We start from the raw sequence: 24,025 nt of genomic DNA on the forward strand, positions 1-24,025 counted from the left end.
GGGAAATTTTCATTAATTATTTCCTCTATTATTGCTTCTGCCCCTTTTCCCTTCTCTTCTCCTTCTGGGACACCAATGATACGTACATTATTGTACTTTGTTTCATCCTTAAGTTCCCAGAGACGCTGCTCATATTTTTTCATTCTTTTCTCCATCTGCTCCTTTGAGTGTAGGCTTTCAGGTGTTCTGTTCTCCGGTTCCTGAGTGTTTTCTTCTGCCTCTTTAGATCTGCTGTTGTATGTTTCCATTGTGTCTTTCATCTCTTGTGTTGTGCCTTCCATTTCCATAGATTCTACTAGTTGTTTTTTTGAACTTTCGATTTCTGCCTTATGTATGCCCAGTGTTTTCTTTACAGCCTCTCTTTTGCAATATCTTCTCTAAACTTTTTGAATTGATTTAGCATTAGTTGCTTAAATTCCTGTATCTCAGTTGAAGTGTACGTTTGTTTCTATGCAAATGTCAACGTTGCAAGGTGTTAACTTTGTTTTTCTTAGTGTAGGTTGTAATTTTCTGTTGTCTAGGCATGGTTTCCTTGGTTATCCAAATCGGGTTTTCCCAGACCAGAACAGGCTCAGGTCCCAGAGGGAAGAAATATTCAGTACCTGGTTTACCTCAGGGCGTCTTAGAAAAGTGCTCCACCCTGTGATGCCTCAGGTCACTGTGCTTTTCTGCCCAGCAGGTGACGCCTGTTAGCCTATAATTCTTGACTGGTGTGAGGAGGTGTGGCCGTGTTCCCCCAGGCTCTGGGGTCTGGTTCTGAATGGAAAGGGCCCCACCCCTTTCTTCCTAGAGAAGACAGACCCACTAGGTGGAGGTCATTAGCATTTCAATGGTCTCTCTCTCTCTGCTTGTGCTGTCTCCACCCTTCCCTGAGTCACAGCCCTGGAAACTGAAAATGACTGAGGCTTTCTCCACTGAGCCGAAAAAGAAAATATAGTCCCCTTCAGACCCAGTCCATGGTGACCCTCCGGCTCTCCAAGGTCAGTCGTCACCCAAAGCCTCTGTCTGTTTTTTGGGGATTCGTACCTGTAGTGACAGTTCACACTCGCTATTTAAAACCCCAGTTGGAGCTCAGCTGAGCTATATTCGCTTGCTGGGAGAGAGCTTCTCTCTGGCACCATGAGGCTTTGCAGCTCGGGCTATGGGGGCGGGGGGGTCTCACGACCTGGATCCGCAGGTTTTACTTACAGATTTTATGCTGTGATCTTGGGCATTCCTCCCAATTTAGGTTGGTGTATGATGAGTGGACGGTCTCGTTTGTCTCCCCGCAGTTATTCTGGATTATTTACTAGTTGTTTCTGGTTTTTTGTAGTTGTTCCAGGGGGACTACTTAGCTTCCACTCCTCTCTATGCCGCCATCTTGCCCCTCCGTCAAGAATCCTTTTAAAGTCTGACTCCACTGTCTGAAACCACTGACCACACTCAGTTTCATCATGAACAACTATTTTCTGATGAAAACTCCATGGGCCCGATCCCTGGAAAGGAAGTGAGTGTTTCCCCAGGAGCATCCTCAAGGAGCGGAGTTCTGGCTAACACGAGACTCCAGACCAGCACCATCCTACAGACGTATGAGACAACGGAACGTTCTAGGTCTGCCCTGAGACTACATGTGGCTCCCAGATTTTTCAAATATGGCTGGTGTGACCCAGGAACTGAGTTTCCAGCTGGACTTCATTTTAATTAATGTAAATCCAAACAGCCACACACCCCTAAATGGTGTTACCTGGCCTCGAATCTGAACATCCCCGTTCCCCAAGTGGCCCAGCCACTTATTGCTGTAAGTGATGATAAAATGGGGACACAGACAGCATCTGCCCTGCAGCACCGCTGCAAGGAGCCGAGGAACAAATGCATATGAAGCACCAAGCAAGCCTGGCATGTGGGAAGCACTGCTAAGTGTTGGTGCCACCACCATCGTAATGAGGCACACGGGACTTAAACAGATGCACTTCTGGAACGTGAGCCAAGGGCCCACCTGAGAACATGCACAGAACAGCGAGCTGATTCACCAAGAGCTCTACAGGTCACCAAACACACCAGCAAAAAATATGAGTCCCTGGCCTTGACATCGTTACCTTATCCATCCGATCCTTCTGGACCCCATACTTCCCGCCAAATCCTTTGGAGTAATCTGAAAGGGGACACAACACAACACACACTTTGTTTAGGTTGAGGAAAACCACAGTGCTGACGGCAGGTGCATGCAGCCAGAAACAGCCCAAGGACAATGCACTGGCACAAAAGGGAGCGAGAGAGAGCAGTCCCGTAATGACAAGCCTTTCCTTGCAGGGCAAGTTTCATTTCTAGCCATGGAATCCGGCCACAGGCAGGGGGAGGCAGGAGCAGGGCCTGAGCATGCTTCCACATTCTCCTCCAGGGGGGACCGGGGGTACAGGCCGCAGGCTGGCAGGAAAGAGCTGAGCAAGAGGTCATGGAACAGGGCTTTGCAGTGCACCATGTCAGCAGCACAGACTCCCACGCCAGCAGCGGGCGGTTCACTCTCACTTGCTTCTTGTGCTCTCCTGAGCACGAAAGAGGATCAATTGTAATTTCTTACTTTTTAAAAGGAAAAAAATACCCCGTGGACATTCTACCAGCCAAGTATTGATGCCGTGGCAACACCCTCCGGAAGTCACCCCGACCAGCAGGAGGACACCTGGTGGCCCACCTGCCCTCACCCAAGGGCACTCACCTCTCCCTGCCTTGACACCTTGCCACGACTTCCCACTAACATTATGGGATGGAGAGCCTGAAGTCTGTCCTGTAAAGTTAGGACGTTACTATTCTTCCAATCAGGTGTCTGAGTCCCAATAATCAAGCCTGAATTTTTAACTAGGCAACTGCTCTAAGGAACAGACATTTGCCATGCTCACTCCCAGTAAGTACACTTGGGACTGTCTCTTTTTGAGCTTTTCTACACACTTTTTGGCTTTGCGTGAAAATGTTATACAATTTCCTACCCTGGGCACAAAGGCCACCACAAACGAAACAGAGAAGCCACCCCAAACACGCCTGGCTCACTGCCTCACCTCCCCGGCTCTGGTCCAGAGGTCAGTGGTCCAGTTTCACCAAACATTCCTCTCCCCATCTCGAAGACGAGGGCCATCCACGCACGGGCAACAGCAAAATGCACCGGCGAGGACTGTGGCCCGGGGACCAGAGATGCACACGATGGGTTAAAAATGTTCTGAGATGGGTCAAGGTAATGTACACACAACCACGTGATGATACCGTGAGCCACTGATTGTATACTTTGGATGGATTATATGGTGTGTGAATATATCTCAATAAAATGACATTAGAGAAAAAAAAAGGTGAAGGGTGGACGGTGGAGAATGGGTACACTTCCATGGAATACTGCTCAAGCATAAAACTGGGTTCAAAATGCCCAGGCAGGGTGGGAAGCTGGGTCCTGGGTGACTTCAGGAGACTGTGCTGCAGGCACAAGAGCCAACCCTGAAGTCTGTCCTGGACATGGCTGCACTGAAGGGGTGCGGGGGGGCTGGCATGCGACTGTGCCTTGCTGGGACTCGTGCTTGGCTGGCTGTTCCTTGTAATCAAACCCCACAGCAGAGGAGTCCTGCCTCTCGGACTGAACACCAAATCTGCCTCCGAAACCAGTCTTATAATCTGAAAATCCACAAGCGACAGTGGAGAGGAAACACAAGTCTGTTAGCATTGTGTGAGCACATGTGGGAGTCAAGACATGACATTTAGGGACTCTGCAGCAGAGGCCCTCAGCCTCCACTCTTCAGCTCGTGAACGGTCCGACGTCGGCTCAAAACAGTAAAGAACAAGGTTAAAATCTGAACACTTCAGCCAAGACTTTAAAACAGCCAAGACATTAAAACAGATTTTAAAACAGGATTTTAACACTCTGTTATAAATAATTCAGTAAAGTCACTCCATGCTTTGAGGTTTACTTCCAGGGTCCTACCCACGCTGCAGACTGGAGGGGGGACCCCTGCATCTGTGAAGAAAGAGCCACGTCACCCCCGGCATGCCGGCACACACAAAGGGCTGTCCCATGGCGCCCGCCTCTCGGACAGAAACGCTGCAAGCGCCTGGTCTTTAGTCTAAGTCTGTTTCAGACTGAAAGGATTTCCCTCCCCTCGGTCTGCTTTCTCCAGGGATGGATCCCATTTGGGGAAGAAAATACCTGAAGTTAGAAGTGGAGTGCCCCCTTCCATAAATGGCAGCACACTCTAAAATCAAAAATCCGTGTTGCTCTTTTTGCTGTAATTGAGAGCAAAATGGCATCTAGGAGAGGCTACGGGCCTGCCTGGTGCAAACCCCGCTCCTTACAGCTGCAGCCCCCAGGTGGGAGAGAGAGGGGAAGCCTAACTCTGCCACTCGCCGCAGGATTCTCAAGACTGTGGGAGGCCCAGGACCACTTCCAACAGCAGAGACAAAACAATCCTGCACTTACAGAAACATAGCAATCACAAAGCACATGAATCAACCTATGAATGAAAAACAAAAAACAACTTTCGGACTCGATCCAGCGCATTTGTAATGAAAATGAATGTACCTTTTTGGGAGTCATGCAGCTGCAGTTTCTCCTGGTGGTCCCAGCCAAGGGCACACTTGTCCTGTCTGTCTGTCTGCACACCGAACTTGCCTCCAAACCCTTTCACGTAGTCTACATGTACAATAAAAGGCCACAATCTAGGATTAACAGGTAGACTGGGTAGCGAGGAGAAAACAGGCTTTCAAGGCAGGAAAATAGACACATTTCTCTAACTGCCTCCTTCTCCCTCCAGGTCTCCGGTAACACGAGGTTAACACCCATTAGAAGGACCTCCTCGGAGAGTTACCAGAAAATAACCTACAGTCTCTGACCTCAGAATATCAGTACATTTCACATTAGATAAGACACACAGGCCCTGTATAGAAGCACAAATGCATGCAGCTTAAAACAGCACTCACGCAGAGCCACGGTTTACGTACACACATGTGCAATTCGTGGCCATCGTTACAAGCAATTTTGTGGTGGTGGTGGGCGGTCTGAGCCAAAAAAAAAGTGTAAGGATGTGATTTTTTAATTTAAGAGCTGTGGTTTTAGGGTTTGGTTTCCATCTATTTTAAGCGTTGCTTGTGATGGTGTCTTTTTCCTTTCCTGCTTTGGTGAGCACCCGGCACATTAATAGTTACTGGATGGAGAATAAGATAAAATTGAAGACACCTTTCTGCGACTCATGCTTCTCCGTTTTGCCTTGATACTCAAAGCCGACGGCACTTTTGTCCACTTTGTCCTTGTCAATCCCGTATTTGCCACCAAAACCTTTGGAGTAATCTAGAAGCAAAAAAAAGGCATTTAAACACCAGCAGTGAAAACCAGTGAGCACGCTCCAGACCACAGCAGTCTCTAGAAAGCACTTTCATCGCTCAGTGTAAAAAAAGCCAAGGAAAACACCTCTTAGGCTCACTGTGAGACCTCTGAGTCACACGGAACAGTTACGGGTACTCCTTAACATGTAACAGCATGAAGACGGCGTGTAGCAGTCACATGAAGAAGTGGAGCGTCCGTCCTTCTTCCAGAAGACACCACGAAATAATACTCTCTATGATCGGGCTTCTAGGATCAGGACAGGTCCTAGCAGCAAGCTCTCCGAAGGCCATACTGCTTCATACACGGAAGCAGGGAGAGGTGTGCCCAGAGGACCGTCAAAGAAACAGGATAAATAGGGAGTATCTTCCAGAAACATCTGTTCTACTCAAAGCTACGTCATTTCAGATGTTATTTTTACAGGAAAGCACGTGCCTCTCATGGTCAATTTATGGAAAACAATGGAAAATCCTCACCTTACGGTAAAGGCTGGGCCTCAGCGGCCGTCCTGTCTGCCCCAGGCCCCCCGCCTGGACGCCCAGGCCCCTGGAGGTGCAGGTGATTTACTCAAGGGTGTCACCCAAAGAAAGTGCGGGAAGCCCTCAACAGATCTAACAGCAGGTCCTGATTAACAGGAAGGGTACTGGGCCAAGTGTAATAGTTTGCTCCAGGTAAAGAGAAAGAAACCAGAGTTTAAGGTAGGGACATGAACTCAAATGCCCAGGCAGCCTCCGGGCAGCAGGGTGGATGGGTGTGGCCCGGTGTCAGCAGGGGACCTGTCCACCGGAAACTGCAGAACCCGTGCACTCAAATGGCTGGTGGCTTTATGTTTTGTTTTTTAAAAAATCTGGATTTCTTTAAATGAGAGCTCTCTGTTTTTAAATGTTGGCAAATATTTTAAACATTTAAATATGTATGCCAAAGAAAACAAACAATGCAGAAGAACCAACGGCCCGTAATCTCCGCAAAAGGGTGTTAAATCTTTCAGAGACCTCCTGAAAACATACCCCTCACTGGAAAAAAACTTTTCTGAACTGTTAATTTACAGGGTATGTATTGGTAAAGGGAAGAACCGTACAGCTGCAAAGGACAATTTGACAGCATCTCCTAAAATTTTAAATGCAATTCCATTTCTAGGAATTTATTCTTTTGAAACATCATTCATGTATATGAGATATAACAAGAACATACACTGCAATTGGTTTTTAAAATCAAAACACTGGAAACTACCTAAAATGTCCACATTCAAAAGAGAGATGTTAAATCAACTACAATTGATTTATACAGTGGAACTAAGCAGTCACTAAATAGACGGCAAATCTTTCTCTATCGACACAAAAAGCACACGAACACATTTTAAGTTAAAAAAAGAATCACAGAAGAGCAGAAAAGTAACTCAATTTGTAGGGGAAGGAAAAATTCCCTTGTGTCTTTGTAAGTGCCTGAGAAAAGGCTGGAAAGTTCCACCCCACGCTGAACAGGGGGTGTCTCTGGGGAGAGGAAAGGAAAGGAAAAAAGACACCTTTAAACAAAACAATCGGCCACTTCTGCCTCTGAAGCAGCTTGCAGGAGAAAGCCCCAAGCCCACGGACCTCTCTGAGACTCATGCTTCTCCGTCTTGCCCTGGTAGTCGAAGCCCACGGCGCTCTTGTCCACACGGTCGGCCTGCACGCCGAACTTGCCACCGAAACCACTCGAATAGTCTGAGGAGACAGGGGAGTGGCCGGGATCTGAGCCCAATGAGCAACTCAATTGTCGCTCTTCCTCAACGGAGCAAAACCCAAATGTTTGGGGGTTACAACTCTCAAAGAGAGCGGCATCCATTTAAATGCAAAACTGGCAACCCCCAGTGCTGTGAGAGGGATGCTGGGCTCGGCAGGCAACACTTGCATCGGGCAGAGCTGAAGCCTTTCGACTGCTGCAAGGAGGGTTTCTTGTGTTGGCAGAAATGGAGCCACATTCCCACTTTCTCAATTAACTGTTCAAATACAGGTTAGAGGGTGGAGAGAGCTGCACTGCTAAGCTAAAAGCACTTGACAGAAAAGCCTCTCCCCGCCAACATGGCGAAGCAGGCGTCACTCACAACCCACGTGCTTGTGTGCCAAGCACTGGGTCTCTGTGACACACAACACTCGTGAGGCAGGGACAAACCCACTTACAAAGACCCACTGGGTACTCGGGGCCGCTGAAGTGCTTTCCTTTCAGAGAAAGGCTTTCTGAGAGGAGTGCCACCACCCAGAGAAGATAAGAGAAGTTCAAGACCATAGGTGCACAGTGGAAACAACACCTTAACTAAACAACCCTGAGGGAAATTCACTGTTATGCCCCCAAAGCCAGAGAGCGCACTCTCGCCGGAGCAGCCCTGCTCAGCTGAAGGGAGGGCGCCTGAGCCTTAAGGGGTCCCCCCAAGGGTATCAGACGCCAGCACAGAGACCACCTGGGCTTCACAGGTGCTGCCGAACAGGCAACGCCCTCACCATGCAATGTCCAGAAAAAGTCCAGAAAAGGCAGAAACACAGAGGTGAGAGCAGGGCTCTCCCAGTGGTGACAGCCCACCTCCCCCAGGCTGCCCACCGCCACAGAGACACATCACTCCCCTGGCTGCAGCCCGGCCACCCTCTAGGGCAGCTTCTCTCTTGCTGTGCACATCTTCAGCATCTTACCTTTCTGCGAGGCGTGTTTCTCAGTTTTACCCTGGTACTCGAAGCCCACGGCAGACTATGATTTAAAAAAAAAAGAAAGAAATGCATTTTCAAGGCCTCCATGGCAATTACTCTGCATTCAGAACAATACACAGGAGCCTTTAAAGACAAAAACCACGTCGTCTTTTAACTTTTGATTTCCTAAACCATGAGGGGGTCAAACTCACGTCAAAACCTCTGGTATCTGGGCCATGAAATGTGAAATGTGGCCCAGCAAGCAGCGCCAGCCGAGTGTGCACAGCAACCCGCCCTCCCCATGCTGCTGCACAGAGCGAGCTTGGCTGTTTGTTTTAGCTTCAGATGCTGATCTGGAACGACTGCTCCTGACAGTGTAAAAGCTCGCTCTATTAAGAGCCACATCGATGACAAAAGCAGCAGCGGCTTCTCACGCCAGGCACTGCAGAGCGCACCCAGCACCCATGGTCTGCCCGGCTTCGCACACAGGCCCCGAGGGAAGTTTACTGTCACCCCCTCTCGAGAGGCAGGAAACACGGAACGATGGCTCGTCCAAGGCAAAGCCAGAACTCAGACTGGGTCTGTCTGACTCCGGATTACACTACAATGCAAAGGAGCTGACGGCCCTGAACCAGAGAAAACCAGGGAGAGGCCAGGCTCCGACCCAAAACCAAAGCAGCAGCACCAGGACACAAAACGCGCAGCCCTGTAAACAGATGTGGTGCGCACCCGCCTTCTTGGCTTCACCTTGGCCCGTGACATCCGTGTGGGGCAAAAGGTAAAAATGTTCCACGTGGGCACCAGAGGGCACGTAGAGAAAGCGGCCCCAGGCCCACCTGATGAGAAAGCATCAAGTGCAGGAACTTCTACAGCTAACAGCAAACAAGGCCTGCAGAGCTTCCGGGTTGTTTCTGAGCCCAAACAATGATCTGAGTGCACCCGAGGCAGAGGGGCCCTGGCAGCCCTTCGGCACAGGCCCCCTCCCGTAGCCTGCTGTTCTCCCCCATGCTAGAGGCAGGACATCCTTACCTTACCGCTTGCGGCCCAAAGGGTCGATGTGAAAGCAAGCTCAGCTCCAGAGGGGAGGCCCCACCTCTCCCGTGCCCCGGCCCCACCTCCCAGCAGGTCACTCACCTGATCAACTCTGTCCATTTGAACTCCAAACTTGCCTCCAAAGCCCCGGACTGAGTCAACCTGTGAGCAATGCTTGGAAAGCTTCGACTGATACTCATGGCCAACAGCCGACTGGAACAAGTTTAAAAGGAAAATATTATAGAGAAGAATGGCCACTTTTCACATTTCAGTACAGCCCTGACGCGGGAATGTCCACTGCTTTCCATCAGCCTGAGCACAGCCTTATTTAAACACATCCTGTATGGAAGTCTAGGTTCTAGGACGAAAGAAAACACCATGCCCAGCCTTCAGGGGTCACAGGTCCCAGGCCAAGGTCTCACTGGATTCCTCAGCTCCCCCAGGGCCGCCCTAGCGCCGAGCCTCAGGCGGGGGCTTCTAACCTGACGGCAGGAAGGACAGCACAGCCAGAAAATGCTCAGGACCCAAAGGCCCAGCAACCTGCAACACGTGTTGTAAAACCTGTCTATGTGAGGATTTGGGGCAATACTGCTGCTCTATTATAAAGTGAGATGTTTTTATATTATGAGACCCAAGAACCAGGGAAAAAGAGAAGTTGCTGACAAATTGAAATTTGAACACGTTGTCTTAGTTATAATCTACATTCAGCTTCAACATCTCCCAGGCATATGTGCCCTATTCAGGTGCAAGGCTGGGTCCTCACGCACACTGGCCCATCCCATCTTCACCAACAGCATCCGTACCCCCATCTGGGTGGTGGGAAGCAGGCTCGGGGCTCTCCTTCTCAAGGCCATGCATCTAACCAGTGGCAAAGCAGGGAGGTGACCCAGCACCTGCCACACACTTTCCACACTTCCGAAATGCGTGTTTTGGGAGCACACTCAAACCCCGCTCCTTTACTTACTACTATGGATGCTTTGGGGTTCAACCCCAGGGCACAGCAGTTGTGCAAAGATGCTGTAGCCTGCCAAGCCTGAAACATTTACCACCTGGCCCTCTGGAGGCAAAGTCTGCCTGCCCCTGCGCTGCCCAGAGCTCTGCATTTACTTACGCCACAAGTTCACTGAGCATCCCCTGTATGAACTCAGGGCTGCCCTGTTGCAGCAGTGTTTGCCACGTCCTGACCTTCCCCTGTGCTGGGAACCTCCCGCCAGGCTGTTCAGCTTTAAGCAGCAGTGGCAGCAATGCCAAGCTCGGGGGATCTGGAATGCCTGAACCACGTCGTGCATCCCCACTGCCCTGTCCCAGTGCTCCCCAACGCCCTTCTTCCATCCGTTCCTCCCTGATGCTCCCCATCCAAGTAAGCAGCCCCCGCCTCAGCACCCTTCAGAGAGGGCAGCGGTCAAGTGACTTCCTCATGGACCAGGAGGACAGGGGAACTGGGCATGACTCTGCTCGCCCACCTGAAGGAGGGAATGTTTGTTCCTGCTCCGACACATCAATACCCACCCACCATGTGCCCCAACCAAGCCGCCTAACAGGTGCATCCATCCCCACCATCAACGTCCTCCATGCCAAACTCGTGGGTTTAGGAACTATATACAGCAGTGTTTCGGGCACTGTTAACAATGCCCAGTAGGCAACTCAGAGTGCCAATGCTTTCCACGTCCCAGTGGAAAAAGCAGATGTCACTTTAAACAGCAAGACTGGGTTACTTCCCCCTCCCTGCACACTTTTTCTGATGTCTGCAGCTAACTGCAAAATCCTCTTAAATGGTAAGCCTCTGAAAACCTCTGTGGCCAGGCAGCCCCTTGGGTCTCACCCTGGGCCAGACAACTTGGTGCTCAACCAAAAACAGCAACTAAGCAGCAGCAGAAGACGGCCATGTCAAAGGGACACTCCAGCAGGATTTTTAATAGGGAAGGAATTTTAAGAAAACAAAAATATGGCCAGAGTGCCAGCTCAGCAATTTTGCATGCTCTCTAATTGAAATAAGATTCCAAAACTTGTCTTTGACCTCCTGTTGACAAGACCCCATTTGCTATGGAGCAACCAGCACAGGGCAGAGACCCTCCCAGAGCCCGAAAGCATAGCACCAGGGTTGGAGCACACTGCCAATACGGGGAAGGCAGGCTGCCCAGGGACCACAGCCTCCCCCATCCCAGAAGGAAGGGCGCAGGGTGCTCAGACGACTGCACAAACGGAGTCCCAGCCGCTCCCACGCCTTCCCAGGCCAGGCTTCCCCCCAAAAGACGCAGAGGTGTGCTTGCCAAACTGGGGCTTTATGCTGAAAATCTCTATCATGAATCCCTCAATTCTTAATTCACAGATCTCGATGCATTTTTTTTTTTTTTTTTTTCAATTTCTGGAGGAAAATTTACAACTTACTTCAGCCTTTGGAACCTGGGTTGCTTTGACACAGGTCTGCCTAACTGGGCTCGCTGAGTGGGCAGCTTACCCCACCTGATCGCACAATGCTGGCCACGGGAGGAACCGGGAGACGACCGGGCGTGGTGTTTGCGGGTAACTGCCCAGCTACGCCCAGCCAAGGCGGGACACTCCCGGGCGCCGTGGAGGCCGTGAGCACGAGGGCCCAGGGAAGCATGGCCCTGGGCTCTCACAGGGTCCTCTAGGCACCCTCGCAGCACCAGGCAGCGATTCCCCACCCACCAAAAGTCAGGCCCACAGGGGCAACTCGGCAAAGGAAGGCACAGTGTGTGCGGCCTTGGCAATGCCAGAGAGCACAGAGCGAAAAGCAAAGCAGGCCTGAGGGGGGCTGCCACACCCTCACCTGGCAGGGCAAGAGGGGAGGGGTCCCAGGGAAGCTTCTGGGTCTCGGAAGGCCCTGCGCTGGAGACTGAAGATGAGCGAGACTGAGGCAAAAGCAAAAGCAGGGGCAGCACCAAGATCCCAGAAATAACAAGTTTATTTATCCAGCTCTTCCTTGGTCAATTTTAATGACATTTCACAACATCTAATTTTTCTGACCCAGAGTTCAGCACCCAGTTTTATAATAAATGTCCCCGTGCTCTAACTTCCCATAATCCCAGTGAGGGCAAGGCTGGTTTGTTGGGGCAGAGGCTCTACTTGCTTGATTATTGGCCCTGAACACATGGGGTTTCTGGTTAGGCTGTTGGCTTGCTCTACTGCAAGCTCCCCAACTTTTTTCTTTTTTTAGAATCACCAAATAATCATTCTTACCGCTTTTCCTATCTCATTGTCAAGAGGTTTCTGTGGTGGGGACCCAAGTGACAAGGCTCTTTCCTGCAGATGGCTCTGCACCCAACTCCAATTGTGGCTATTTGGGGGTATGGTCTGGGATGACCCAGCAGGTCTGCCACAGATTATTCTCTGCTGGCAGATGGAGGGCGGCATGCCTGGCTGTGACGTCCACGCCCAGCTCAGACACTTCACCCGATCTGTGCATGGTGGGGGGGGGAGGTAATTACAGACCGAATCCTACATCTACTGTGACTTCCACCCACTGAACACAGGCCAGCATCAGCCGAGATGCAAAAAACTCCTGTTGCTCAGACTCAGAAATTCATCCCACAAGCACGTTCCCAGAATTTGAATAAAAAACTGCTTGAAGGGAAAAATTCAGACACACTACAATCTACTGTCTTCTCATCAGCGGGAAAACTTATTTCCTTTCTCTTAGTGAACAGAAAGCCCGAAGAACTGTTGGAGGCTGAAGTTACTGAGTCAGTAACTTCAATTAACGTCTCCTGCAAGCCTAAATGCCATCAGTGCCTGCTCAGATAGCCTTGTCAGTATTAATTTTTGCTGACTGCCAGGCCACTCTGCAAAGGTCTCTAAATGCATGAAAAGATGTTAGCAAGGCTTTGGGCTGAATCTTCACGTGTGATTTGTTTTCGGTCTGCAGATCCGTCCGCAGGCTTCCAGGCTGCCAGCCAGAAGAGCAGAGGGAGGTGATGAAGCCCCACAGCAAGGATGCCTTCTAGACCTCCACTCAGACCACAGGCCAGGTACTTGGGGCCACCCTCCCCACTGGCCCAGCCTACACACCCTTCAAGCCATCTGAGGATTTCAAAGAGCTGGAGCACTTTGTGATTTAGCTCAATCAACAGAGGACTACTTTGAGCAAACCTGATCCTTAACAAATTGACTCAAAACTTTTAATCTAAGGGAAAAGTCTCAATGACTCCTTTGCAAACAAAGCCCCACCACCACCAGCCACAACCAGCTCGAGCAGATGGCCACTGACTTACTTTATCCATCCTATCCTGTTCCAAGCCAAACTTCCCTCCGTAGCCATGGGATGCTTTGGGTCCTGTTTCAAGCTCCTTCTCCTTGAGAGTCTGGTGTTCTTGAAAAACATTCTCTCTCAGCTTGTGTATGCTTAAAAGGGAGAGATGAAACAGGAAATCAATAAAATGTATGTGCATCCTTGCCTTCTAATAGGTTATATAAAGACATGTTACATTCGTTGTTATTCAGTGCTTCCAAAATTCCAGGCCTTCCTTATGTTTTCCTTATGGTCCTGCCAGCTGGGACATCACTCCAACAGTTCTGAGTTGTTTGAAAGTGTAATAGAAGAAAGGACACACATCTGAACTGGTACCGTGCGCTCACTCCCTGTGCCTGCCAAACGCAACCATCTAAAATTTGAGCCTTCTTTATGTCACAGGGAGGAAAGTTCCTCACTCTCATGCTCTAAATGACTTAGGGGAGCCTGTTCTGTGACCTTCATCCCCAGGCAGGGGGGGCACGAGTCAGAAGCCCTTACTCCAACCACTCCAGGGAAACCTAGTGCCCAGTGATGACAACACTTAGGCCGGCTCTCTTTTCTTGACAAGCCCTAGCTTTTGACATCTTCAAACCCAAAATAAGATTTTTAGTACTTACAATCTGAAGCCATTTTCTATTTTAAGTGCAGAGCAGAGTGAAACCTATCACAAGATGAGGTCAAATCTCGCAGGCCAGGAAGCGACCGCAGCCGTCACCAGCAGACCCCGGGGTGGTATGAAAGTCACCTCCACACCAGTCCTTTCTGCCTGGGGACACCCCAGGACCAGAGGCCCTGGTCCCCATCACCAACATGTGTACAAGGAGCCCAAGTGTGAATAAAAATGAAGACGCCTGGAAACCTCTCGACCCCTGGGAGCAGGGGAAGGAGGAACACAGCTCCTAAAACCTAGGGGGGCTGCAGGACAGCAAGACCTATCTCTTCCCCCACTGTTCTCACTCTGAATTCCCACCAACCCAGACACTCCTGTGGCCTCTGTACCAGGGTTCTGTTTGTTCTCCATTCTGCCCTACCCAGCATGTTCCGGGCACATGGAAAGGAAGCGATGCGAAGAGGCACCCAGAGGTGGCTTGATGAATTCAGGGCTTAGTCTAACCCGGCAGCCAAGTGTCCAAGGCTGTGCAGGGCACCCTGGGCTGCTCTCACTTCCAGCATCCCCCTCGGCCAGTCCTGGGCCCTTTCCGTTCTTGAGCTGCTTCTGTGAAAAGGTGTGGGCTGAGCAAGGTGGGGAGGGACTGACTTGGGTTTAACAACCCACAGGGCAGACAAGAACAGCTTTGTTTCACTGCAAAGATAGTGGAACCAAGCAAGACACTCTTCCCAAATGACCAAAGCAGAAGTCTGCCCAGCCAGCAAAGACACCTTAACAATGAGGGGGCACAGCCGCAAATAGAAGTCTGAGAGCATTTTAGAAGTTAACTCTATCTGCGCTTCCTGACAAGAAAAAAAACACCCCAAGAGTTGGCATTTTAAGATTGTGCCAAATAAGAAACAATGACATGTTTCACTCCATCTTCCTATTTTAGGCTTTTCCTAAGAACACAATGCTAAGAATTCAGTGCACGGTCTACCCAACTATTAAATTCTGCAATGCACAATAATTTCTAGACAATAATAAAAATAAAGGAGAGAGCTAAGATTTAAGTTATTCAAAGACAGCTCATGTTTTAGAAACCTCCCACTTGTAGAAAGAAGAGCTGAGGTAACTATAGATTCCTTGATGAAAACCACAATCTTCAAAAGCAGACACTCTGGAATTATCCATACAAAATCATCTGCAATGGGCATTTTTAAGTTACACACACATACACACATACATACACACATATGTATCCCTTACTCACACACATGTATCGTGCCTGATGTTCACCCCTATAAAACATCAGGTCCACAAGGTAAACGGAAGCAGTTCTAATGTGAGAAAGTGTCACATGGATTAATCAGAGAGTCAAATGTCCCTTCTCTCTCTCTCTTTCAGAATGTCACATTCCTTAAAAACATTACCAAGTCCCTTACTTGATGTGCTCCTGGTGCCCAGATCCTTTCACCGTCTTGGCTCCCCATCTTTGTTCTTTTTCACTTACATCATTCTGAAAAGAAAAACAAATAAGCAGGAAACCCCACACCTCGGATTGTAAAAAAAACAAATGAAGACAAAAAAAAAAAAATAGTGGAAAAACGCGTTAAGGAAAACTACCCACAAATGAAGCCTGGGGAGACATACCACAAAATCAGGGTCTGTTTCCCAGTCATCTGCTCCCCCGTCATCCTGGGAGATGGACACGGCATGGCCCGCCGAAGCTTTCCACATCTGCAAGAGAAGCACCGGGGGTCACGGAGACCTCGGGAAGGTCACTCTCAGGGCCCAAGCAGATAAGCGCCCGGAGCAAAATGCTCAGGCAGCCGGGGAGGCTGGGGACAGGCGAGGAATGCTCCCTGTGAAAGCTCCGCGTGATCTCGGGGCTGGGACAGCCCGAGGAGTCGAAGGAACTTCCTATGGCACTCTCCCACTGCTGCCAACCAGAACCACTCCAGGAATACTCTGGCTTCTCCTCGGATGAGAAATTTTCCGGGGGAAAAACACAGTCGTGTGCACGGGTTTCACTCACAAGGACCACACTGCTATTTTACTAAGCCTCGGGACAACACTCTCCTCAAGACAAAACGGGCACCCACTTTGATTTCAAGTATGCACTGGAAATGTAACAATGATTTTCTTAACTCAGACCCTGACCATTCAGTAACTGTTTCAAATGATTGATTAGAGAGCTGCTTTACCATCTACTGAGGGCATGTACGATATACAGAGCTGGCTTTTCTCCTGTCGTTAGGCAGCCCTCGATGTCCTCAGTCATCACCTGACAACTTTAAGGTTTTTGTCTATTATAGAGAAAAATCACACATCTGCTGACACCAATGAGGAAATTCTTTTGTAAATGCAAAGGTAAAACCTAACCTTTAAGGGTTTCAAACAAACAACCATGTGTGTGAAGAAATTATTCATTTCCTATAGAATACTAACAATTGTCAAAGAGGCCTGGAAATAACTGAGAGATGATTTTAAATCAACCAGGGAGAAGCTCTGTGCAGGCACCTGAACCAAGAACGTTCGATTCCCACATCTCTGGTACTTGCAACTCCCCTGCCAAGGCCACACCCATGCTTCTTGGGCTTAATTCAGAAAGGACAGAAGCCTGAGAGCCTCCCACACAGACCCCACCCCCACCCCAGCTCTGCCGTCTCAAGTCCACGTTCACGGAGGCGGCAAGAGGAATCGGAGCACGGCGCAACTCTGGACACCGTGACGGTGCCTCTTTGCAGCCACATCCAGGTGTCCCAGAGCACGGCAAGAATCCCCTAAAGGTGATCTGCTTTTGTTAGGATTTTAAAGAGCACATGGACCACAAAATATAAGTGCTAGAGGGCATGAGTAGATATTCCAATATTCCCTCCCTGATGACAGGGAAGTTCGTTCGCCTGCACTCCCACTGCCACCACGGCCACCTCCCTGCCTCCCAATGTCAGGTCTGCCTGGGACACCAGCCTGCCCTCAAGGAACTTCGCAACGGCCTGTACTTTCAACCTCTGCGGAAACGGGGGCGTAAAAGGACACAGTCTCTTCCACCCCAAAACCAAAGGTGGAAACAAGCATATTTGTCTGTTACTTTTTCGGACTCATCAGGGACAGATCGGCAGAGCTCCGCCATCAGTGCTTTCTGGGAAGTGGGCAGGTAAGCATCTGCAGGCAACTTAACCTCATGCCCAGGGGCTCCCCCCTTCACAGAGCAGGCAGAAAGCAGGCCAGGCAGCCCCTCTGAGAGGACAGAACTGCTGCTGCTTCTCAATTCCAGGGTGCTCTGGAATTCTCTCCTCTTGCTAAGTTACAGGCAACACTAGAAATTTGACTTTATTTTTTCAACCATGAAATTTCTTTCTGGAAAATTATTACCTCTGTCCCTGCAAACCCACCAGAAGAGTATCCCCTCCCATTCCTGTTTATAAGGAATTCACCCATATTTCCCAAGGGGAAAGAATATTAGAACATTCACAAACCTTTCTTTCCTGTTAAAGATGAACAGCTGATCACAAAACTGTGTCTGAAACACAGTGATCCAAGGAGGAATTTCCAGGCATTTGAGACTGATTCTGCCTGTAAAAAGAAGAAATGTAGAAAGCTCAGTGGGTGCAGTCAACGACTCTCGGGGCCAGTCCTCGTAGTGGAGACCTCTGTATAACACCTCGGCGAGCCTCCCAAAGGAAAAAGATTTGTCAAGAAACTTAAAAGGAGGACAGGAAGATTTGGGGTTTTACCAATCAAGAAGCTCAATCGATTTTCAGATGTATTGAGAAACTAAAGAAGTAAGTTTCAAAAGATTAATGAGAACTGCATAAAGTTCCTTCTTAATGCAAAAAAAAGACAAATGGTACTGTCTCAGAAGCATAAACTTTCTGTTTGTTACAATCCTGATAAGGATCCACTTTTTGTTCATCCAGGTTTATCACATTGTTAAAAATAATAAAATTTTATTATTAAGGGTTTTTCAAAAGAACAATATCACAAAAAGGCACTCCTTGAAGGGACCATGATGTTAGGAGTGAAGGGAACGGCCACGTGAGCAAAGACGGGGACTGAATTCCCCATGGTCGGGTCACTCACGGAGATCGAAACACTGACCCCTGGTCCAGGGCGAGCCACCCACCCACAGCCGCTTCCCTCGCACCAGCCGGCAGCCCTCACGGCACACCTCCCTGCAGACATCACACGCCCGGTGCACACGCGCCTCGGGAGCCGGCTCCCTGGCACAAGCCACGTCCACCTGCACACAGCTTCTCCTGCACTAGAAATGGGGAGGGGGCGGAGCCAGGATCCATTTCCTGCCCAGCTCCTGACTGACCCCACTACTCGCTCGCTCCTCTCTTCCGAGACCTCCCTGGAAACCCTGACTGCGAAAGACGGCTTAGTATATTCTGGACACTGCGCTTAGTAACCAACCAGCCAGCATCCACAATAATCCACCCCAAGGGCACTTACTGATGGTCTCTAATTCACAGTAATTTATTACTCTCTCAATATTTTAAATTTTAAAAGTTACAAAAATAAATGATTGAAAAATAAAAAGTTTGGGTATTTTTTTTTAATCCAAAGATAATACCTCTGGACCCTACCTGCAGAAATTAACTCAAAATGGATCAAAGGTCTAAATCTAAGGGCCAAAACTAGTAAACCCTTAGAAGAAAGCATGGGCATAAACCTTTGTGAACCTGAATTTGGTAATGAGTTCTTAGATATGACACCAAAAGCAAAAGCAACAAAAGAAAACCTAGACATGGTAGACTTCATCAAAATTAAAGCTTTGTGCTTCAAAAGACAAAGTGATTCCTGATATGGGACTTGTATCTGGAATCTATAAAGAAAGCTTATAACTCAAAAAAGACAACCCCACTAAAAATGGGCAAAGGACTTGAATAGACATTTCTCCAGAGAAGAGATGCAAAGAGCCAATAAGCACAGGAAAAGCTATTCAAAACATCATCGGCCATTTGACAAATGCAAATCAAAACCACAATGAAATACCACTTCACACCCGCTAGGACGACTAAAATCAAACAGATAAGACAATAAACAGTGTTGGTGAGAAAATGAAATCCTCTTATACTGCTGGTAGGAATGTAAAATAGTGCAGCCACTTTGGCAAAGTCTGGCATTTCCTGAAAAGGTTAAACGTAGAGTTAGCATATGAGTTAGCAATTCCACTCCCAGGTATATACCCCAAAGATATGAAAACGTACATTCACAAAAAAAGGTACACAGAGTGTTCACAGCAGCATTATTCATGAAAGCCCCAGAGTGGAAACAACCCAAATGTCCACCTAATGATGAACAGATGAATAAAATGTGGTATATCCATATGCAGCAATAAAAAGGACTGAAGTTCAGATATATGCTCCAACATGGATTAATTTTGAAAAATTACGCTAAATGAAAGAAGCCAGTTGCAAAAGACCACATGTGGTATGACTCCATTTATATGAAATGTCCAGTATAGGAAAATCCAGAGACAGAAGGCAAATTAGTGAGTGCCAGGGGCCAGGGTAGTGGTGGGGGGAGCTGGGGGGAGGAAGAAGGGATAAAGAGCACGGGTTTCTTTATGGGGTGATGAAAATGTTCTAAAATTGGTTATGGTGATGGTTACACAACTCTGTGAACATACTAAAAGCCGCTAGACTGTAAACTTTAAATGGGTAAACTGCATGGTATGTGAATTAAGTCTCACTAAAACTGCTACAAGAAAATACTGTTAGAAAAAATGATAATGCCTCTACCAAGCACCATTAATATTCAACCTCCCTTGCAAATGCCACTTACAAGTCAAGATTAGTACAAATTGAAAATAACCTTGCACTGCTTTATAAGCAGGGTAAAAAACCCCCAGTAGAAGAATGTTTCAATGGACGAGATAAAACAACCCATCCAAATTCACTTTCGCTTACCTCATACCTACAACATAGCAGAAAACCAAACAGAACAAAAAGGCATTTCAGTAGCCAAAATAGTTATCCCAAGACCACTCCCTACCCCCCACTTTCCTTAAAGGCCAACCATCATGCCCTCTCCAGCACATTCACCCTTCCTTTTCTGGGCTGGCTCTAGGCACTGATAATAATAGTGAAAATTAAGGTTAGCCTGACCTTCACGGGAGGAAACAAAACACAAAAAGACAAGGCCTGAGATGGGCACGCACAGCCTCGGCTCTCAGCTGCGACACAGGGCAGTGACCAGCTCCACTGTGGACAAAAGCCCCTTATCACTAATTATGGTCATTGTAATTTAAAGGGAAGGGTTTTAAAGATAAAGTCCATCAAAATGCTTCAAGTAAAAGGCGGCCTTGGTGGAGAGTAAACCTCCAGTTATGGGGTGCCTATCCAAAAGAATTCTGCATCGCCCTAACTGCTTCCTCTTGCATGTCTGGGTCCTCTCTAGGACTATACCTTGCTCCTTCGATCTTCCGCGAACACTTTCCTAACCAGAGGAGGGAGAGAGACGATTGACTCAGTTCACCGGAGACAGTGACTCACCCATCGGCCAGGCCCGGGATGAGGGCAGGGGCAGGAGGGCGCTCCGGTTCCCAGGCCCTCCGCCCAGCACGGAATCACGAGGTCTGGACCTGGGAGGGGTGCGGGGGGTTAACCCTCCCCAGCAGAGTCAAAGCAGAGCCCGAATGGAGCCTCAGCAGCAGGGCAAAATTCCAGGGAGAGCGCCTTCGGCGGAAATGCAATCCCTCCCCAGGAGGCCCTGCCACGTCCACAGAAGCCAGCCCCTCCCCACCTGAGACCCCCAAGGCGGGCAGATCAAGCATCGTCGGAGCACGACCCTAAGCTCCTTTCCGGTGATTTCCACCACACCCACAAGGAGCGACTGTTCCCATTTAGAGCTTCCCCGACCGGCAGCAGTGGAGCGTGTCGCTGCATTTCCACTGACCTGATTGCAAAAGCGCCCCTAGGTGGGGGCCGGCAGGAGCCGGATCGGGACGCGCCCCGCCCCGGGACCGCGCGGCTGCTGGGAGACCCCGGCCTCGGGCCCTCGGCCCAGGCCCACTGCCCCTCGCAGCCTGGACCCTCCCCTGTGTCTCCAACCCCGCGGACCCCCGGCCCTGGCCCTTCGCCCTCGGACTCCGGGAGACCCCCCCGGGACCCTGCCCCCTCACGGTCGCCTTTCCCACGACCCCCAGTCCTCCTCCGGCCGGGGAACCCCCGTCCGCTCTCCCCCCAGGCCCGAAACCGCAAGCGGAAGAGCCGCGAGACCGCCGCGGCCGCCGCTTCCTTCCCGTTTCGGGGCCTGCGGGCGCCTCGGCCGCGGAACAGAGAGGCCGCCTCCCCCGGCCCCCGCCCTCCCTCCCGGCCCGGCGCCGCGCTCGCTCACCGCCGCTGCGGTCGGCCCCGGCCGGCTCGGCCCTAGCTCCTGCGGTCCCCGCAACGCTCCCAGGCCGCGCTCCCCTTCCGGTTCCGCGGGCGGGGGGCGGGGCCGTTTCCGGCGTCGAAGCCCCGCCCCCGCGCGCCTCGCACCTCGTCCCGTCACGCTCCGACCCCGAGGCCCCGCCCCTCACTGCTCCCGGCCCCGCCCCCTTCTTTTTTCCCGCCGCCCAGACGTGACGATCCCAGGGAGCACGGGCGAGGACATCGAGCTGCCCTTGGACCCCGGGGCCGCCAGGCTCCGGCCGCTCCGCGTCGCCGCCTTGGCCACGTGGCGCAGGCAGGGACCGCCAAACGAAGACCCTGAGCTGGGCCCCGCGGGGCAAGCCTGCAAATGATGCCTAAAAATAAAATATTTATGGAGAGTAAACTGAATGAGCGCCCACTGTGTGCTATGGAGGGTGGGCTGAGATGCAGCCAATCTGAAATGAACCTCCAGGACCCATAGCCCTGCCAGGGGGTGAGATTGGGGAAATGAGCCACATAGTGGGGACAGTGCCATTAGCTCTGAAGTATGGCCACTGTTCCAACCCAGCTCAGCCCCAAGACCGAAGAACACGACAGGCAGGGGGTCAGACATGAGTTTAGTAGGACTATGAAAAGCAGAGCTCTTCCCACCAGCGGCCGGCAGGAAAATGGAATTAGCACTCTACTAAGAGTGGGGTTGCGAGGGGGTAGTTTACAAGGGTTAGGTGGCAGGGTCATGGGTGACTCATGGGTGTTGAATTCTGTTACCAACAGTGATCAGGGGAGGGGAGTTTCAATGCTTTGTTTAGGATACCACATGTAAATTCTTTCCCCCCCGGGAGGTCTGATGACCTTTACTATGTGTCCCAGTCAAGTAGGCAACCACATGCAACAACTTGCTTTCACTACGTAGCGGAGGGGCCCTCGGCCCTGGGTCCCCACACCAGTCAAAGAGAACAAGCCTCTTAATCATCCATCATCCATCGATGATCCATCCATCCAGAAAAAGCCAAATATGTGTCAAGGACAGACGGATCAGCAAAACAGACCTGGAACTTGCCATCAGGAACCTACCAACCCATAGTGGGGAGACAAGGCACTGATATAATTAGGGAATGAGGTAAGTGCTGGGCAGAAGTAAAAGGTGTCAGGAAATTAATTGGGGGAGAAGGTGGGAACTCGAGCCCATCTGGGAGGTCAGGGAAGATTTATTTCAGCAATTACCATTTGAGTCAAGATCAGACTCAATAGGAGTAACCAAGGTAAGGAGGAAAGAATTTTCCAGGCAGAGAAAAGGGCATGTGCAATAGACCTGGGGCAGGAGCCTGGTGGAGGGGTAACAATGCCGTGGGGCAGTGGGGTGACATGGGCCAGGTCACTTAGTGGCTGGCAGGGCACCGCAAGGAGCTTGATATTTAGTCTTTAAAGAAAAAAAAGGGGAGAGGGGAGGAAGTGCTTGGAGGAAGTTAAGCTGGAGAGATACATCATAAAGTCTCAGCTGTAGTAAGATCCCTCTGGCTGCAGTGTGGAGAAAGGATGGGAAGAAGATCAAGTTGGAGCCTGGTGCAGCCCATTCAGGCAAACTAGTGGTGGTAAATAAGATGGAGAGAAGTGGGTACAAGAGACATTTAGAAAGTTAAATTGTCAGATTTGAGGATGGATTGGGGGTGTAGAGTGGGGAAGGGGATGGCAGGTGTCAAAGAAAGTAAAATGATTCTCATAAAGATGTAAAATGAACACATGTAAAAGATTTTATTTAATTCATTAATAATGAAGGAATCATGCGGTGTTACACCTTGTTCAAAGGACAATCAAAGGAATGCTGAAACGAATTTGCAAAAACAGTTGCATTTCACTGGACACACTTAATTGTATTTCTATGGACAAGAATTATTTGCATTGTTGTTGGTTTTCTATAGATGAACTTCTATCTCTACGGGGGGGGGTAGGGGGAGTCGGAATAGCCAACTCAAAAACAAAGGCACACATTCCATAGGATCAGATAATCAGCAGAGGCTCCAGCATTCCATTGAAAGAATCTCCAGGAATCACTTTGCCCATTCTAGAGACTTAAGCTTTTTCTTACAAAAGGATGACTTCCGGCATCTGTATAGCTGTTGATATGAGGAAAATGGAGTTAGGGACCAAGATTGAGGGAGGAGAGTCAAAGTACAGTTCTGGACTCCGTACCTTTGAGGTGTCTGTGGCACATGGAGGTGAGGTGTGGGGGGATGGCTTTTGAGCCAGGGTTTTAAGAGTAGGTAGGAAAAGAACATAAAGGGTAAGAAAGAGGTCTTAGGAAGAGGGAAGGTTTCAAGCAAAGGCACAGAAGTAGGAAAGGGGGAGGTAAGTATGGGAATCATGGAGATCAGACAGATAGAAGGACTCATTTGCACGACCATAATTACAATAAAATCACTACAACAGTGTGTGCAGTTAAGTATCAAGCGAGTTGCCATGAGCTAGCGAAGTTTCGGACTCCCCGAGGAAAGTGCAGGGGACGCTGTCAGCATGTACCAGTCCTTCCTGTGGAGTCTTCCACGGAGGACGTCATTCCCCTCCTGAGGACAGGCCGTAGGGGAGTGAGCAGTGAAGTCTCTGGAGGGAGGTCTGACCACAAATCCCAGCTCCCCCACCTACCAGCTGGGTGACGGGTCAGTCACCGCCCTTCTGCGCCTCAGTCTCTTGGTCGGTGAAGACGCAGGGAACCATAGCACCTGCATCCTGAAATTGTTCCCCGAGGACGGAATGAGAGATCAAAGCCTATCATTTGATTGGCCCAGGGCCTGGCCCGCAGAA

General features: G+C 49.8%; 1 protein-coding gene across 3 annotated transcripts in view; it reads right to left on the reverse strand.

Moving 5' to 3' along the window:
* Window positions 1–21,333, reverse strand: part of CTTN (cortactin) — a 52,200-nt gene extending 30,867 nt beyond the window's left edge. The window contains exons 1-12 of one of the 3 annotated variants that reach the window (XM_037839243.1): window positions 21,210–21,333; window positions 17,342–17,438; window positions 15,513–15,599; window positions 15,305–15,378; window positions 13,251–13,380; window positions 9,121–9,231; window positions 7,993–8,047; window positions 6,922–7,032; window positions 5,186–5,296; window positions 4,532–4,642; window positions 3,520–3,630; window positions 2,076–2,131 (exon numbers count right to left, since the gene is read on the reverse strand). In XM_037839243.1, coding sequence (XP_037695171.1) covers window positions 2,076–2,131; window positions 3,520–3,630; window positions 4,532–4,642; window positions 5,186–5,296; window positions 6,922–7,032; window positions 7,993–8,047; window positions 9,121–9,231; window positions 13,251–13,380; window positions 15,305–15,378; window positions 15,513–15,599 — 957 coding nt within the window. In that variant the 5' untranslated portion in view covers window positions 17,342–17,438; window positions 21,210–21,333. The remainder of the gene's footprint in view (window positions 1–2,075; window positions 2,132–3,519; window positions 3,631–4,531; window positions 4,643–5,185; window positions 5,297–6,921; window positions 7,033–7,992; window positions 8,048–9,120; window positions 9,232–13,250; window positions 13,381–15,304; window positions 15,379–15,512; window positions 15,600–17,341; window positions 17,439–21,209) is intronic. The other 2 variants (XM_037839245.1, XM_037839244.1) reach the window with 2 other exon arrangements.
* Window positions 21,334–24,025: the final 2,692 nt, after the last annotated feature.

This window comes from Choloepus didactylus, chromosome 6, assembly GCF_015220235.1.
Source record: "Choloepus didactylus isolate mChoDid1 chromosome 6, mChoDid1.pri, whole genome shotgun sequence".
Classification (NCBI taxonomy): Eukaryota; Metazoa; Chordata; class Mammalia; order Pilosa; family Megalonychidae; genus Choloepus; species Choloepus didactylus.